Source organism: Sapajus apella, unplaced genomic scaffold (assembly GCF_009761245.1).
Source record: "Sapajus apella isolate SASKATOON/1434 unplaced genomic scaffold, GSC_monkey_1.0 scaffold29, whole genome shotgun sequence".
Lineage (NCBI taxonomy): Eukaryota > Metazoa > Chordata > Mammalia > Primates > Cebidae > Sapajus > Sapajus apella.
The window spans coordinates 13,374,238-13,390,615 of record NW_022436969.1 but is presented as its reverse complement, the minus strand read 5'-3'; the positions used below and the strand labels follow the sequence as shown (position 1 = coordinate 13,390,615).

The window sequence follows — 16,378 nt, the reverse complement described above, 5'->3', positions numbered from 1 at the left end:
TCACACTGGTGCAATCTTTTAGTAGAGTTTTGGGAATGCCATACAGGATCAAGTTAATTACGCTTTAATACTCTGTATCTTTCAGGAGTTTAGAGGTGATTTTACAAAGTCCATTTTAGATAGATTATATCAGCATTTTCTTTTTTAGTGATAGGATTAACATTCATTACTCACCAAACAAATGTTTCAGCTCTTTCTATGTGCCACTGTACACAGAGTAGATGAAACAAGATAGACATAATCCCTCCCTCATAGATCTTATAATCCAATGGAGAAGAAAGATATTAAATACGAAAGTTTGCTGAAAATTAGAATACGGAAAGTAATAAAGAAAAGAAATTTTCTGAAGTAGAACTTTTTATTATTGTGACTTTATTCTTGTGCATATTTTTCTTTTTTTTAATTTTAATTTTTAACTTTTAACAGGTACATGTGTAGGTTTGTTATATAGGTAAACTTGTGTCACAGGGGTTTGTTGTACAAATTATTTCATCACCCAGTTATTAAGCCTAGTACCCATTAGTTATTTGTCCTGATCCTTTCCCTCCTCCCACCCTCTGACCTCTACCCTCCAGTAGGCCCCAGTGTCTGTTATTCCCCTCTATGTGTTCATGTGCTGATCCCCCCCTTTTTTGAGATAGAGTCTGTCTCTGTCACCCAGGCGGAGTGCAGTGGTTTGATATCAGTTCACTGAAACCTCTGCCTCCCAGGTTCAGGCACTTCTCCTGTCTCAGCCTCCCAAGTAGCTGGGACTACAGGCATCAACCACCATGACTGGCCAATTTTTTGTATTTTAAGAGGAGACGGTGTTTCACCTTGTTGGCCAGGCTGGTCTCAAACTCCTGATCTCAGGTGATCCACCTGCCTCTGCCTCCCAAAGTGCTGGGATTACAGGCATGAGCCACTGTGCCCAGCCCCCTTTTTCTTTCAGCGGATATTTATTGACCGTCTGCTATGTGTCACACACACAAAAGAAAATATATAGTGTTGTCTGAGGTCTTAGTAATATAGTATGTTGTAATATAAGTAATTCAGATAATAAGAAGCCTTTGTAAAGGACTTTATAGTTTACAGGGTATGGGCATTAATTTGTAATGTTCAATCTCTTAGGTTGGGTAAATTTCTCATAACATGGAAAAAATAGATGAGCATATGTCATAAATGTAATCTTAATGACACCTTCTGATATGCTAAAGCAAATTATACAATATTAAGTCCATTTGTTTATTTAGCCAACAAACATTTATTGTTAGCCTGCTAAGAGTTTGACACAAGGTAAGCACTGGGATTTCAGCAGTAAAAAGTACAAAGTCCTTGCTCTGTATTGGATGGTCTTATGTGTTCTTTTCTATGGAATTGTTAGATATAGAACAGTGTTAATATAAATCTTATTCATACCTAACCCTCAGATCAGCCATAATTACATTGGAATTTCTTTTGATCATAGCGTCTGGCTAGTTCCTCTTCTCAGGAATGAAGAAAATTGAGAAGAATTATACCATATATAAAGTGATAGATGGCACTGGTAATGTCATACAGTGTCATAGTTTCCTTGTATTTCATGGGTGCTGGTGCTATACTTTATCATGTGGAACTAGTGCTTATTAATAACAGATAAAGCTGAGGTGACCTTTTACAATTCATTTTGTTTATGTTTTTTTTTTTTTTTTTTTTTTTTTTTAATTTGGGAAAGCTTACCTCCTCAGTCCATACCCTTTGCATTGATTTTCACCTCAGTAGACAATTATTACTCTTAAAGACTGAGATATACTACATGCAAAATGTGCTAATGAAAAAGCAAAATATTAATGGCAACATTAATTTTTTTCCTATAATTTATCTGCTCTTTAGAAGCGTAAAAGATCTGCTGTTTTCAATCAAGGTGAATTAGATGCTATGGAATACCATAGAAAGGTAAGTGTAAAATGTTCATTGGTCATATTGGAAGATTAATGTGAAGTAGTGGAAAATAAATGGACAACATAAATAAGGATTCTTTTTTTTCAAAATCAAGCAGTAATTTTGATCAGGCTTAGGACTTAATAGATTTATTGCTAATTTTATAGTAATGAACAGTTTAAACCAGTTTTGTCTGTTTTTTTTTTTTTCTTTTTTTGAGACAAGAGTCTTGCTCTGTCGCCCAGGCTAGAGTGGAGCGGTCTCCTGGGTTCAAGCAATCTCATGCCTTGGCTTTCCGAGTAGCTGAGATTGTAAGCGTGTACCACCATGCTCTGCTAATTTTTTGTATTTTTAGTAGAGAAATCATTTCACCATGTTGGCCAGGCTGGTCTCGAGCTCCTGAGCTCAGGCAGTGGGCCAGCCTTAGCCTCCCAAAGTGGTAGGATTTTACAGGAGTGAGTCACTGCACCAAGCCTAAACCTGTTTTAATTGAAACTTCACATACTTCTGTTAGCTTAAATATTTAACAAAGTAAACTTATGCTATATTGGTAAAGTTTAGAGGTTTTAGAAATTATAAAAGCCTATTATCTATAGATAAAACAATATATTAAGATAGTATCAGAAGAGAGCATGAGTAATGTGAAGGATTTGTTTCTAGAACTTAGAGATAAATGAGATCTGAGCGTTAAAGAAGTGAGAAGAAACAAAAGGAACACAAATATTTTAAACTTAATTTTTTTTTTTTTCCCATGGAGCACCTTTGAAATGGTAAAATTCAGTCTGGAATTTGGCTTGGGGGATGGTAATTTCAGTTTCTGTCTTGTTGAATTAATGTGATGGTAGGACACACTGGGTTTTTTCCCTTTCTTTCTAATTGTGGTAGAATATACATAAAATTTTCCATTTTAACCATTTTTAGGTGTAAAATTCTGTGGCATTAAATGCATTTGCAATGTTGTGCTACATCACTGCTGTTCATCTCTTGTACTTTTTCATCATCCCAAACTGGAACTCTACCATTATATAATAACTCCCCATTTTCACTGTCCCCCAGCCACTGGTATCCTTTATTCTGCTCACTGTCCCTGTGAATTTGCCTATAGTAGGTATTTCATATAAGTGGAATGATACAATGTTTATCTTTTTGTATCTGGCTAATTTCACTTAGCATAATGTCTTCAAGGTTCATCCATGTTGTAGTATTTATCAGAATTTCCTTTCTTTTTAAGGCTGAATAGTATTTCATTGTTTGTATATACCACATTTTGTTTATTCATTTATTTGTTCATGGTCACTTAGGCTATTTCCACATTTTGGCTAATATGAATAATGTTTCTGTAAACATTGGTGTACAAGTGTTTGTTTGAGTCACTATTTTTTTCAGGTATATACCCAGAAGTAGAATTGTTGGATTATATATAGCTTTTATGTTTAACTTTTTTTTTTTTTTTTTTTTTTTTTTTTTGAGACAGGGTATCACTCTGTTGTCTGCTGGAGTGCAGTGATGCAGTCATGGCTCACTGCAGCTTTGAACTCTTGGGCTCAAGTGATCCTCTTGCCTTAGCCTCTTGAGTTGCTGGGACTACAGGCATATACCACCATGCTCAGCTAATTTTTTATTTTTTGTAGAGATAAGGTCTTACTATGTTGCCCAGGCTAGTCTCGAACTCCTGGGCACAAGCCGTCCTCCTGCCTTGGCCTCACAAAGTGCTGGAAATACAGGCATGAGCCACTGTACGTAGCCTCTGCCCCCTTTTTTTTTGATCATAGCCATTCTGATGGATGTAAAGTGGTATCTTACTGTGGTTTTCGTAAACACATTGGATTTTAAATGTTTGGAAAACAGCTGAATACACAAATGTTAATCCCTCAATATGAGAAGTTTACTCTGTTAGTTTTGGAAATATACCTATTTTATGGAAATACCACTTGCAAGGTTAACTGCAGAAATATCAGAAAAATCCAGGGTATTGATATCTATAAAAAAGATTAATAACATTTACTTTCATTTTAAAGTTTACATAAAATTAAAGAATAGAATTTCTTGAATTCATGTACGTGTGTGTGTGTATATATATATATATATTTTTTTTTTTTTTCTTTTTTTTAGTAGGGACAGGTTTTCTTCATGTTGGTCAGGCTGATCTCGAACTCCTGACCTCAGGTAATCCACCTGCCTTGGTCTCTCAAAGTGCTAGGATTACAGGCATTAATGAATTCATGTGTATTCTAATTGCTAAATACTTGTGAGTGTTAATCATAAATAGAAATTATGAAACATGCTGCAGAATGGAATCAAACTCTTAAAAAGTAGTAGGACAGAATATTTGTTGAATCAGATTTAGAGCCCTTTTAGTTTCTGTAACAAATTTAAATGAAGATGATATATGGCCCTTTTATTGCTAATTAACAATATCAAAAATTAGAGTCTTATTTGCTGTGATATAGTATTCAGGAATTAACTATTAGAAGGGTTGGCACAAAGACTATTAATAACTAAAATGTAAAGGTGACTTTAAGGAACATGTATTAAGAAAAAACCTGGAATGTAACTTGCCTTATTTTCTTCCCTGAATCTGTCTTATCTGTGTGCCCCTCCTTCCTTCCTATCTATTCATCTATACATTTCTCCATTTACTCATTAATTAAATTAATTGAATTTACTGACAAATATTCATTGAATGCCAGCTATATCCCAGATACCATGTCAGCTCCATGACTTCATTAGAAGTTGAGATAGATATAATCCTTATGATTTTGTGATTTTTCTTGAGGAACACAGACAGTTGAATTAAACTACTAGGTAGTGTAAAAAGCACTATCATAGGAGAATTCTAGGACACTATAGTGGCATACAGGACAGATCTTCAACTCAGGCTTGAGGATGGAGTATCAAGGACAGTTCTATGCAGGCAGTAATTTTGCTTAAGCTAGCCATTACAGTAGGCCTTAAGCATATGAAGATGTTGATGAAGAGTGTTCTAGGTTTAGAAATAATAGCATTTGCTAAGTTCAGAAGCAAGATGGAAAAGCGCTTGTTGAAGGAACTGGAAAAGGTTCAGGATGACTGGACTGTGGAATGCAAATAAGAGAGTTGCTAGAGATAAAAGTGTGGGAAGTAAAAATAAGTGGATGAGGTAAGATTTTTATAAGCCCATCATATGACATTTAGATGTAATTTAAAGGGTAGTGGGAAGCTTTTTTTATTTTTCTTATTTTTTCTTCCACTCATGACACCTAATTTTTTTTTTTTAAAGAGGCAGAGTCTTGCTGTCTCACCCAGGTTGGAGTTCAGTAATACAGTCATAGCTGATGGCAACCTTAAACTCTTGGGCTTAAGTGATCTTCCTGCCTCAGCCTCCCAAGTAGCTGAAACTACAGGCATGCACCACCATGCCTGGCTAGTGGGAAGCTTTTGAAAGTGCATGGAATGATCAGATTAACTATTTAGTTTATTTAATATTAAACTTACTTGTTTTGGATTGATAATACATTTATATAATAAAGTTTAAAATGTGCACGAAATATACAGTGAAGTCTTCCTTTCATCTCTATCCGTCAGTCACCAGTTTCCTCTTCCCAGTATATCTGTCCAATGTTGTTGTACAGTATGTAGAGGACAGTGCATATACATTCTCCCCCCTTTTTTGTTTAGATGGTAGCATATTTCAAACACGTTTGCACCTTCTTTTCTTCCCTTAACTTAAACATACTTTCTCATTGTGTTTCATAATTTTATTTACTTAATCTTTAACTGCTGGTGTTAGGTGTATATGCACCTGCCACTTTCCACATGTATATGTGTATCTGCAGGATAAATTTCAAGAAATTGAATTGCTGGGTCAGAGGATACTGCCAAATTGCCACTGTAAAGTTTTTATCAGCTTTTTGACAAAGAGAAATGTATAATTTACCTGTTTCCCCACATCTTTACCATCATGGTGTGTTATCAATGTTTATATCTTTGCCAATCTGATAGGTTAAAAAAATAGTATTTCAGTATGGTTTTAATTTGCATTTCTCTTTTTATGAGTGCAGTAGGTATTTTTACATATGTTCTAAAAACCATTTATATTTCTTTTGCGGGGAACTGTTTGTTTCTTTCACACATTTAAAAAGTTGGGTTGTTCTTTTCCTTAGTGATTTATAGGAACTCTATTTATTTGTTTGTTTGTTTGGAGACTAAGTCTTGCTCTGTCACCCAGGCTGGATTGCAGTAGTGTGATCGTGGCTAACTGCAGCCTTGACCTCCCAGGCTCAAGTGATCTTCCCACTTCAGCCTCCTGAAGAGCTGGAACTAAAAGCATGCCACCGTGCCTGGCTAATTTTTGAAATTGTTTTGTAGAGATGGGGGTCTCCCTGTGTTTCTCAGGCTGGTCTTGAACTGCTGGGCTCCATCGATCCTCCTGCCTTGGCCTCCCAAAGTGCTAGGAGTACAGGCATGAGCCTCTGTGCCTGGCCAGAGCTCTTTATATGCTAGGGAATTTGTTCTTTGTCTGTGATACAAACTGCAGATATATTTTCTTCAGTTTTTCGTTTAAGTTTTAATTATGATGGGTTGTTTGTTTTTACCACACAGACAATATTATATTTTATTTGGCTGAATTTATCAATTTTTTCCCCTTATGATTTCTGGAGTTTTGGAGTCATAATTGGAGAGATATTCCTTCTGCAAGGTTTTAAAATGATTTTTTTCTTTCTTCTGGACCATCTGTCATTTTATTTTACATGTATATCATTGATCTATTTAGAGTTCTGGATAAAGTATGAGGTATGAAACCAACTTTTTTTTTTTTTTCCAGATGACTACCCGTTCATTTGTTCCACCATCATTTGAGTTTTTCCTTGTTGATGTGAGATGCTAACTATGTAAAATTCACATATGTATTTGACTTTATCTCTGGACTTTAAGACTTATTTGTCTCTATTTGCTAGTGTCTTGAGGTTTGGAGGTTTGACTGTCCAGTAGTGCCAGTTCTGCCCACCCCCATGCCTTTCTCATCACTCCTCTTTTTAATACATTTGTTTTCTTTCCCCATATGGATTTTAGGATCAATAATATCTAGTTAGAAAACCTATTGCTATGACATCAAGTTAAATTTATAAATTAAATTAGGGCACGTGTTGACATCTTTAAGATGTTGGTGATTCTGCCCTAAAACATGAAGGTATTTTTCCTTTGTTCATGTTTTGTTGTGTCGTTGTGTAAACTTTTCTTTATAAAGGCCGTGTAGGTTTCTTTTTAAGTTGTAGTAATTTTTTTGTTATTGTATCTCTTGGATTTTCTAGATATATAACTCTTTTATTTTAGACAAAGTCTCACTCTTGTCCCCTAGGCCGGAGTGCAATGGCATGATTTTGGCTCACTACAACCTCTGCCTCCTGGGTTCAAGCGATTTTCCTGCCTCAGCCTCCCAAGTAGCTGGGATTACAGGTGCCTGCCACCATGCATGGCTAATTTATATATATATTTTTAGTAGAGACGTGGTTTCACCATGTTGACCAGGCTGGTCTCGAATTCCTGACCTCAGGTGATCCACCTGTCTCTGCCACCCAAAGTGCTGGGATTACAGGTGTGAGCTCAAATAGTAGTAATGTTACTTATACCTTTCCAAATATTATATTTCTGATTTCTTCTCTAATTTTATAAGGTGGAAATTACAATATAATATTAAATAATATTTGTGTGCATAATAAACATAAATAATATATGTGAGCACAGTTTCTTTTCCTTGACAAGGGGGATAATTTCATCATTAAGCATAATACTGGTTTTCAGTTGAGCTGGAAATAACATAATAGGCATATATGGAGAATGAATAGATTTTTCTTTTTTTTTTTTTTTTTTGTTTACCCATTTTTTAAAAAAAAAAAAAAAAAAAAAAAAAAAAAAAAGCGGCTCCAAAGATAGTCTTATACCATTCTTTAAAGAGGGAAACTTCCTTTTAACTTTACACCCACCCCACACCCCAATTTCAAAACATCATTTATTTGTCTTAGTCATGGACATTTCCAAGATAAGATTTTATATTTCGCTCCCATAGCTTCTTGTTATCAGAAAACCCATGCTTTCCTAGATGGAGTTTGGTCCAGCTGATGATGGTGTATCCTCTCTAATATTCTTCATCCTCATCTTTGCTTCCAGAGGCATTTCTTTTGGTTCACTATCTTCATTAGAAGCTGCTGCTACTGAAAGTGTTATTGGAGCAAGAGTAGGAACAGTTTCTTTAGACTTACTTGATCCAAGTTGGATGGATATGGCTGATGCTTTCTTTGTCGTCTGACTACCTATGGCAAATCCAAACTTGGAGATCTTTGTAGGCTTTGTTGGGAGGTCTGCAGCTTCTTTTTCAGCTGATCTCTTCTCAGCGCTGCGACTGGAACTTTCCCCTCTGTTATTGGAAGAAACAGACTTCGTTTTCACAGGTTTTTCTGCTGCTGCTTCAGGTCCTCTGGCGGCTCCAGCTTGCTGCGACTTTTCAGGCTTCTCTCCTGTTGTCCCGTTCGCCATTTTCCCGGCCGTGGACTTCCCGTCGTTACTATTTTTAAAATGTTCTACAGGATTTTATTTGCTAATATTTGATTTGGGACATTCATAAGTGAGATTGGTCTGATATATTTACTTCTTTGGCCTTATATATATAACTATATATGTAAATATGTAGGATGTTTACACACTGGAGAGCTTAGCCCTCTAGTGTTGAAAGCTAGAAGTTTTCCTTTTTACTTTCCAATTTTCTGGAGCAATGGAAAAAGAACTGGGATAATTTGTTCTTTCAGAGCTTGATAAAGTTTGATAGAACCCCCCCTTTGTAACCATCTCAGTGTGTTGCTTTTTGTGGGGGATACTTTTTTGGCAACTTTACTTTTTCCTCTTTTCTTTTTTATTTATCGATAGAAGAATTTAATGGTGACACTTTTTCTCTGGACGCTGTGTTAGGAACATCCTGTAAATTCTGATGTCCTGTGTTTTAATTGTCATGGGGGAAGGTTTTTAGTAACAAAATCAGATTTTTAAATAGAGAACAGGATTTTCAGGTTTTCTGTTTCTGTTGGTGTCAGTTTTTGCAAGTTTTATTTTCTAAGAAATGTGTTCATTTCAGGCCGGACATGGTGGCTCATGCCTTAATTGCAGCACTTTGGGAGGCTGAGGCGGGCAGATCACTTGAGGTTAGGAATTGGAGACCAGTCTGGCCAACATGATGAAATCCCATCTGTACTAAAAATACAAAAAAATTAGCAAGACGTGATGATGGGTGCCTGTAACCCTAGCTTACTTGGGAGGCTGAGGCAGGAGAATTGTTGCAACCTGGGAGGTGGAGGTTGCAGTGAGCCGCCGAGATTGTGCCACTCTATTCCAGCCTATGCGACAGAGAGAGACTCCCTCTCAAAAAAAAAAAAAAAAAAGTGTTCATTTCATCCTAGTTGTCACGAAGTCATATTATCTTATGCTATCTTTTAATGTCTGTAGGATCTGTAGTAATAATAACTTTTTCATTCCTTTTATTGGTAATTTGGGTTTTCTTAATAGGTAAAATATACATATAATAAAATTTACTGTTTTAACCATTTTTAGATGTACAATTTAGTGGCAGTACATTCAGAGTGTCATGCCATCATTACGGCATCCATCTTCAGAACGTGTTCATTATTCCAAACTGAAACTCTACCCATTAGATAGTAACTCCCCACTCCCCTTTCCTCTGCTGCCTGGTAACTAGTTTCTACTTTCTGTCTCTGAATTTGCTTATTCTAGGTACCTCATATAAGTGAAATCACATAATAGTTGTCCTTTTGCATCTGGCTTACTTCACTGTGTGTTCAAGGTTCATCCATGTAGCATATATTAGAATTTTCTTCCTTTTTTAAGGCTGAAAAATATTCTATTTTATGTAAATATCACATTTTGTTTATCCATTTGTTTATGGACATTTGGGTAGTTTCTACCTTTGGCTATGGTGAATAATGCTGCTCTGAAAATAGGTGTACAAATACCTATTCCATTTCTTGCTTTTAATTCTTTTGGATATATACCCAGAAGTAGAATTGCTGGATTTTATCGTAATTCCATGATTAATTTTTGGAGGAACCACCATACTGCCTTCCATGGTGGTTCTGTCATTTTACATTCCTACCTGCAATACCCAAGGGCTCCAGTTTCTCCACATCCTTGCCAACACTTTCCTTTTTTCATAATAATTATCATAGTAGGTGTGGAGTGGTATCTCATTGTGGTTTTGATTTGTATTTACCTAATGGTTGGTAATGTTGAACATCTTTTTATGGGCTTCTTGGCCATTTGTATATTTTCTTGAGAGAAATGTCTGTTCATATCCTTTGTTTATTTTACAATTGGGCTTTTTTTTTCTTGTTGAGTTTTAGAAGTTCTTTATGTATTCTGTATATTAACCCCCTATCGGTTACATGCTTTACAAATGTTCAAAGAACTAGCTTTTAATTTATTAATTTTCCTTACTGTCACTATGTTTTCCATTTTATTGATTTCTGTGATTTAAACTTAATTCTCCCTATAGATTATTAATATTATTATTATTTTTTCTTATATAGGAGTAATCTACTGTCACACAACCTCTACTGTAAGGTTGTCAGCCCTTAGACCTCCTTTTGTAACTTAGCATGTTTGGATATATTTCTGCTCCCAAAGGAATGAAGAGCAGTTATTTCCTCCTGCAATCTCTATAGATTAGAAATTACATTTTCCTCTAGAAGCATTCAGATGATCAAATTTACCTGATACATGTGTCAGGATATATTTTCTTATATATATTGTTTGGTTATTTTGTTTTCAGTGAATTTGTGAGGGTTGTTTCACTCTACAATTAGGAAATAGTTCAAAAGCATGCTTGTACATTCTTATCTTTTCATTGTAGTACAAAATTATGTTACTGTAAGCATTAATGATGTTGATTTCAATTTATAAATGCAAATATATTCAAAGCACAGTAGGAATTTTATTTAGAAAATTCTTTTAATGTCAATGTTCTTTAAATGTACTTAAAATTCTCTTATAGATGAGGAAGCTGATTTTGGATGGATCTCTACAGTTAATCCAAGAAGGTCTCAAAAGTGGTTTTCTTAATCCACTTTTTGAAAAACAGGACAAGTGTAGTAAGCCCATTATTTTACGACTTGACACCTGCAATTTGTCAGAATTATGTGAAATGGCAAAGCATTTGCCTTCTCTGAATGAAATGGAACATCAGACATTGCAATTGTTGGAAGAGGGTACATCCGTTACTGAACAAGATTTATTTTTACGAGTTGTTGAAAACAACTCTAGCTTTACAAAAGTGATTACTTTAATGGGACAGAAATACCTGCTGCCACCGAAAAGCAGTTTTCTTTTATCTGACATTTCTTGTATGCAACCACTTCTGAACTGTAAGTAATTATTGTGTTTGTTATTAGGAAAATATAATTTTTTGTGGGCTCAGAAGTTAAGAGCTAGTCTGAAATTTGAATATGGGTCACTGTTTATGAGGATAGGGCAAACACTTCCTCATGTTATTTTTCTTTTAGATTCAATTTTAAGGGGCTGACTTTTGCTTTTTTAAAAAAATAAGTTTTTATTATGAATAAAGAGTCAAAAACTAGTTTCTAAGAGAACAAATATAGTTATTTCTCTGTACTGAGGAATTCAGTATACAGTTGAGATTCACTATACAGTTGTGATTCACTATACAGTTGTGTTTCACCAAATCACTTAACTTTTTTCATAGCAAAGTAGAAACACTTCAGTTATGAATATCAATTCCCAAATTATTCCTAGCTTTGTATAAAGGATACATTTTAAGCTAATGTTCAAGCTCATTGTCTAAAATTTCTTGAAACTTTTTCCTGTACAAAGTTAAAAATTTTAAGTATTGAAGTCCACAGTCACACAGACCTGTATTTGGCAATAGATTCTGAAACTTATTTAACTATGAGTCTTTGGGGTACTCATTTCACAAAACTGAGCCCCAGTCTCCTAATTTATAAAATAGATATGATAATACCTGCTTCCTAGGGTCATTTTGAGGTATATTGATAAAATTGAATTTAATGTGCTGTTTATTGTTGTTTGAACATTTTATAGCAAAATTTTAAGTTATTGAGCAACTACAACACAACTTACTAATGAAAAGCTTCTTTTAATTGCTATTAAGCCATCTTACACATGAGTGGTTATCCATTTAGCAGTGCCATAAGTTCTTCAGAGTAAATGACAGGATAACAAATTAATGAGAAAACCATGCTATGCATGAACATTTTTTCTCTTCTTTTTGATCTTTGTTACTCTAATAGCTTAAAAAGTGTTACCTCCTTATTTTAATTTGCATTCTTTTGATTACTTATGAAACTGTACACATTTATAAAAACAGACCTGTGTTTATAAAAGGGGGGGAAGGGACAGCTCTTCCTTACAATAAAATTCCTATTAATAAATGAATGGAATGATGGATCTGGAGAATTTCCATTTGACAAACATCATAGTAATTGGATGTCAAAGTAGTGGGTGAAAAGATGAAACAGGATATTTTCATGGTCTTAAAGTATCTCCTCTCAAGATACTTGTTAATTACAAGGGAAAAACTGGAGAAACTCGGCAGACAACACTTTAACCAAAGACTTTTTGACATCCTTTACTTCTTGACATGTTGTACTTACAGGGCAGGGCAGGCATTACTTTGGCGGTCCTCTTGCCAAAAATAAATAATCTAAATTTAATCATGAGATAATACTAGACCCAGATTGAGGGACATCCTATACAACAATTGGTAGCATTTAAAAGTTTCAAAATCGTAAAAGATGAAGAAAGACCAAGGAGCTTTTCGGGGTTGGAGGAGAGTTTGGAGGGATGGCAGCTAATTGCAATGTTTGACCCTGGCTTTGATCCTGGGTCAGAAAAAGTACATTAGTAAATAATTGGGGAAGTTTTATTATGGTCAATACATCAGCTATAAAGGCTGAAATTATTTTTAAAATAAAAAGTAAAAAAAAAAAAAAAAAGACCTAGATTTCTTAGGACTATGTTAATATGGCTGCCAAGATGCATAGGAAATTTACAAATCATTAGTGTTCAGCTTACTGAGCTATAGTCATCTGCAGGTGGTCTCTGCAAAAATTGCAATAGGTGAAATTATGATACAATTCTAGAGGTAAGGGAAACATCTAATATTTAATGATAAATTACTCTGTTTGAATAAATGCTATATATAGATTCTTTTGGTGTGTTTCATTATATTCATGTCTATAGTGAAATCACTTGAGTTTTGAAGAACATGTTTTTGAAGTTATCACATAGAGAAGGTATTTTCTAAAATTGTATCTTTGTTTTCAGATAGGAAAACATTTGATGTAATTGTGATAGATCCACCTTGGCAGAACAAATCAGTTAAAAGAAGTAATAGGTAAGTGGAAGTGAATTAACTATTAGAAATGCTTTATAAAAAACTGTAGTCCTTTGTACATTATAGTTTAATATAATATTGACTTTATGCTATAGGTTATCTTGCTTTTAATGGTTTTAACATTTTTATTTCTTTAACTAGTTAATTCTCTTGAACTGTAACTATGTATAGGTGTAAGAATGTCAAAAGTAGTGCATTTATTAATCATCAGAAGCAGTTTAGGGCTGTTTCTGTTAACACCAAAGGACAACATATTTGCCTTCTTCCATATCAGTAGCATTAAATTTTTTTTCTCTTTTAATTCTAATGAATGTCTTCAGTTACATTTTCTCTCACTTTTCAATTTTCTAGACTGAAAAATTCCAATTTCCTTGACTTAAACTTTATATGAAATTTCTTCTCCACAGTGATCCTCACCTTTCTTATGCTTCTTGTTTATGAGTTATGGCAGTATGATTTGTTTTTCTTCTTCTTTTTTTTTTGGAGATAGGGTCTCACTCTGTTGCCCAGGCTGGAATACAGTGGTGCAATCAAGGCTCATTGCAGCCTCAAACTCCTGGTTCAGATGTGCCTCCTGCCTCAGCTTCCTGAGTTTCTGGGACTACAAGTGCATGCCACTCTACTTGGCTATTTAAAAAACTTTTTTTGTAGAGACAGTGTCTTGCTATGTTACCCAGGTTGGTCTTGAACTCCTAGTCTTAAGTGATCCTCCTGCCTCAGCCTCCCATAGTGCTTAGATTACATATGTGAGCCATCATGCCTGACCAGATTTGTTTCTTTTAAAGTTGCAGGCCAGGCGCGGTGGCTCAAGCCTGTAATCCCAGCACTTTGGGAGGCCGAGGCGGGTGGATCACGAGGTCAAGAGATTGAGACCATCCTGGTCAACAAGGTGAAACCCCGTCTCTACTAAAAATGCAAAAAAATTGGCTGGGCATGGTGGTGCGTGCCTGTAATCCCAGCTACTCAGGAGGCTGAGGCAGGAGAATTGCCTGAACCCAGGAGGCAGAGGTTGCGGTGAGCCGAGATCACGCCATTGCACTCCAGCCTGGGTAACATGAGTGAAACTCCGTCTCAAAAAAAAAAAAAAAAAAAAAGTTGCAAGAATCATAGAAAGAATTCATGTATCTGTATTCTGTGTGTGTAGATATCTATATGTATATATAATTTTTTTGTGAGTTACTTGAGAATGAATTAATTAAGAGAAAGGGTAAGTTACCCTTGAATATTTCAGTATTGATTTCCTAAAAACAAAGATAATTGTCTTAAATAATGTAATTATCAAAATAGGTAATCAACATTGATATAATATTCTTATTGATTTGGCACTATTATGTACAGACATTATTCAGGTTACACTGATTGTCCCAGAAATGTCATTTGTAGCAAATAAAATTCTGGATTAGATTATACATGTTCAGTTGTCATTTCTCTTTAGTTTCTTTTAACTCTCTTCCTTTGGCTGATTTTAATTTGTATCCTTACCCCTGAGAAATTGTAACTGTGAATATAAAAGTTTTCAGTAAGTTTTGTTAGTTTAGCAAATTTTTGAACCTGAAAGTGGTTTTGGAAACTACCTACACCTGCAGTTGGTTTTAGAAGTGAGGTGTCTTGAGGACTGGGCCTTCAAACTTTGCAGTTTGCCTAGCTCTGGGCAATATATTTTTATTAATAGTTCTCTTGGGTGTGTACCTGGAGTAGAATTACTGCACCATGTAATTTTATCTTTAAATTTTTGGGGAGCTATCAAACTATTTTCTGCAGTGCCTGTACCATTTTATATTCCCACCAGCAATGAGGGGTCTAGTTTTTCCACATCTTTGCCATTTTCTTTCTGTTTTTTTCTTTCTTTCTTTTTTTTTTTTTTGTGTGTCTGTACTTTCCATTGCATCACATAAAGATGAATATTTTAGGATTTGCTCAGTGATTTCCCTGAAATTAGAGCTAGAAGAGGCGATCTGAATGTTTCTTCCTTCTCCACACAAATCAACCCAATTAAATAAAATTAAGGCAATCAGGAAATCTGCAGTTATTGAAATCATGTAACTTCAAATTTTTGACCTGACATTCTTGATAACTGTAGCAAAATTAGTTTTTTCATCACTTTGATTATGAGAAATACTAGTTGCTGGAAGAGCACTTATTTAGATGGCAGGAATCTTGGGTGCTTGAGATCTGAAATCTTTTGCTCATTTATTTGTTTTTTTGAGACATAGTTTTGCTTGTGTCGTCCAGGCTGGAGTGCAATGGTGTGATTTTGGCTCACTGCAACCTCCGCCTCCTGGGTTCCAGTGATTCACCTGTCTTAACTTCCCAAGTAGCTGGGATTACAGGTGCCTGCCACCACACCCAGCTAATTTATATATATATATTTTTTTAACTAGAGAGGGGTTTCACCATGTTGGCCAGGCTAGTCTTGAACTTCTGATATCAGGTGATCCACCTGCCTCAGCCCCCCAAAGTGTTGTGATTACAGGTGTGAGCCACCGTGGCAGGCACTATTTGTTTTAAGAAATACTGATTGTTCCTGACATACAGTTGTCACATGCTAGAGCTGAATTCCAATGTTTGCTCCATTTGGCCATTGGGAAGTCATTTACTTTTTTCAGAGCAGGCATAGCGGTAAAAGTCTCATTGGAGTCAACTAAGGAATAAAATAAAGGAGAGAAAGTAGAGGACTTGCATATAAGTCTTTAGCTTAGTTGTAGATGAAAGGAGGCGGAAGTGAGGGAGTTTCTCTTCTGTATTCTCTGTTCCCTTCTTTCTCTTCTCCTCCCCTCCCCACCTTTTCCTCTCCTTTTCTTCTCCCTCTCTCCTTTCTCCTTTTTTCATCTTTCTTCTTTTCAAATGAGACAGGATAATCATATTTATAGGTTGATGGTAAAGAACTACTAGAGAAGTTGAAAATACAGAAGGAGGGGAATAACTGGTATTACAAGATACTAGTATATGGGAATAAGAGAATACAATCGGAGGGATAAGCTTTAATAGGTGAAATCATGCCATTTCCCTTAAGAGGAAATGTATGGACATAGATCAGTAAAAGTATATAAAGGAGAGGGGTTAGGG

At 35.3% G+C, this 16,378-nt stretch overlaps 1 protein-coding gene, 1 non-coding gene and 1 pseudogene across 5 annotated transcripts in view; 1 reads left to right on the top strand and 2 right to left on the bottom strand.

Annotated features, from left to right (window-relative positions):
- METTL4 (methyltransferase like 4) overlaps positions 1-16,378 on the top strand; it is a 32,931-nt gene that overhangs the window by 5,237 nt on the left and 11,316 nt on the right. For all 4 annotated transcript variants that reach the window (XM_032293268.1, XM_032293269.1, XM_032293266.1 and 1 more), the window contains 3 exons: positions 1,852-1,914; positions 10,934-11,303; positions 13,243-13,312. In XM_032293268.1, the coding sequence (XP_032149159.1) occupies positions 1,852-1,914; positions 10,934-11,303; positions 13,243-13,312 (503 nt within the window). The remainder of the gene's footprint in view (positions 1-1,851; positions 1,915-10,933; positions 11,304-13,242; positions 13,313-16,378) is intronic.
- On the bottom strand, positions 7,768-8,528 carry LOC116561488 (annotated as a pseudogene).
- On the bottom strand, positions 10,462-10,595 carry LOC116561606. Its single transcript, XR_004273512.1, has one exon. It is a non-coding gene; the product is annotated as a small nucleolar RNA U109 (small nucleolar RNA).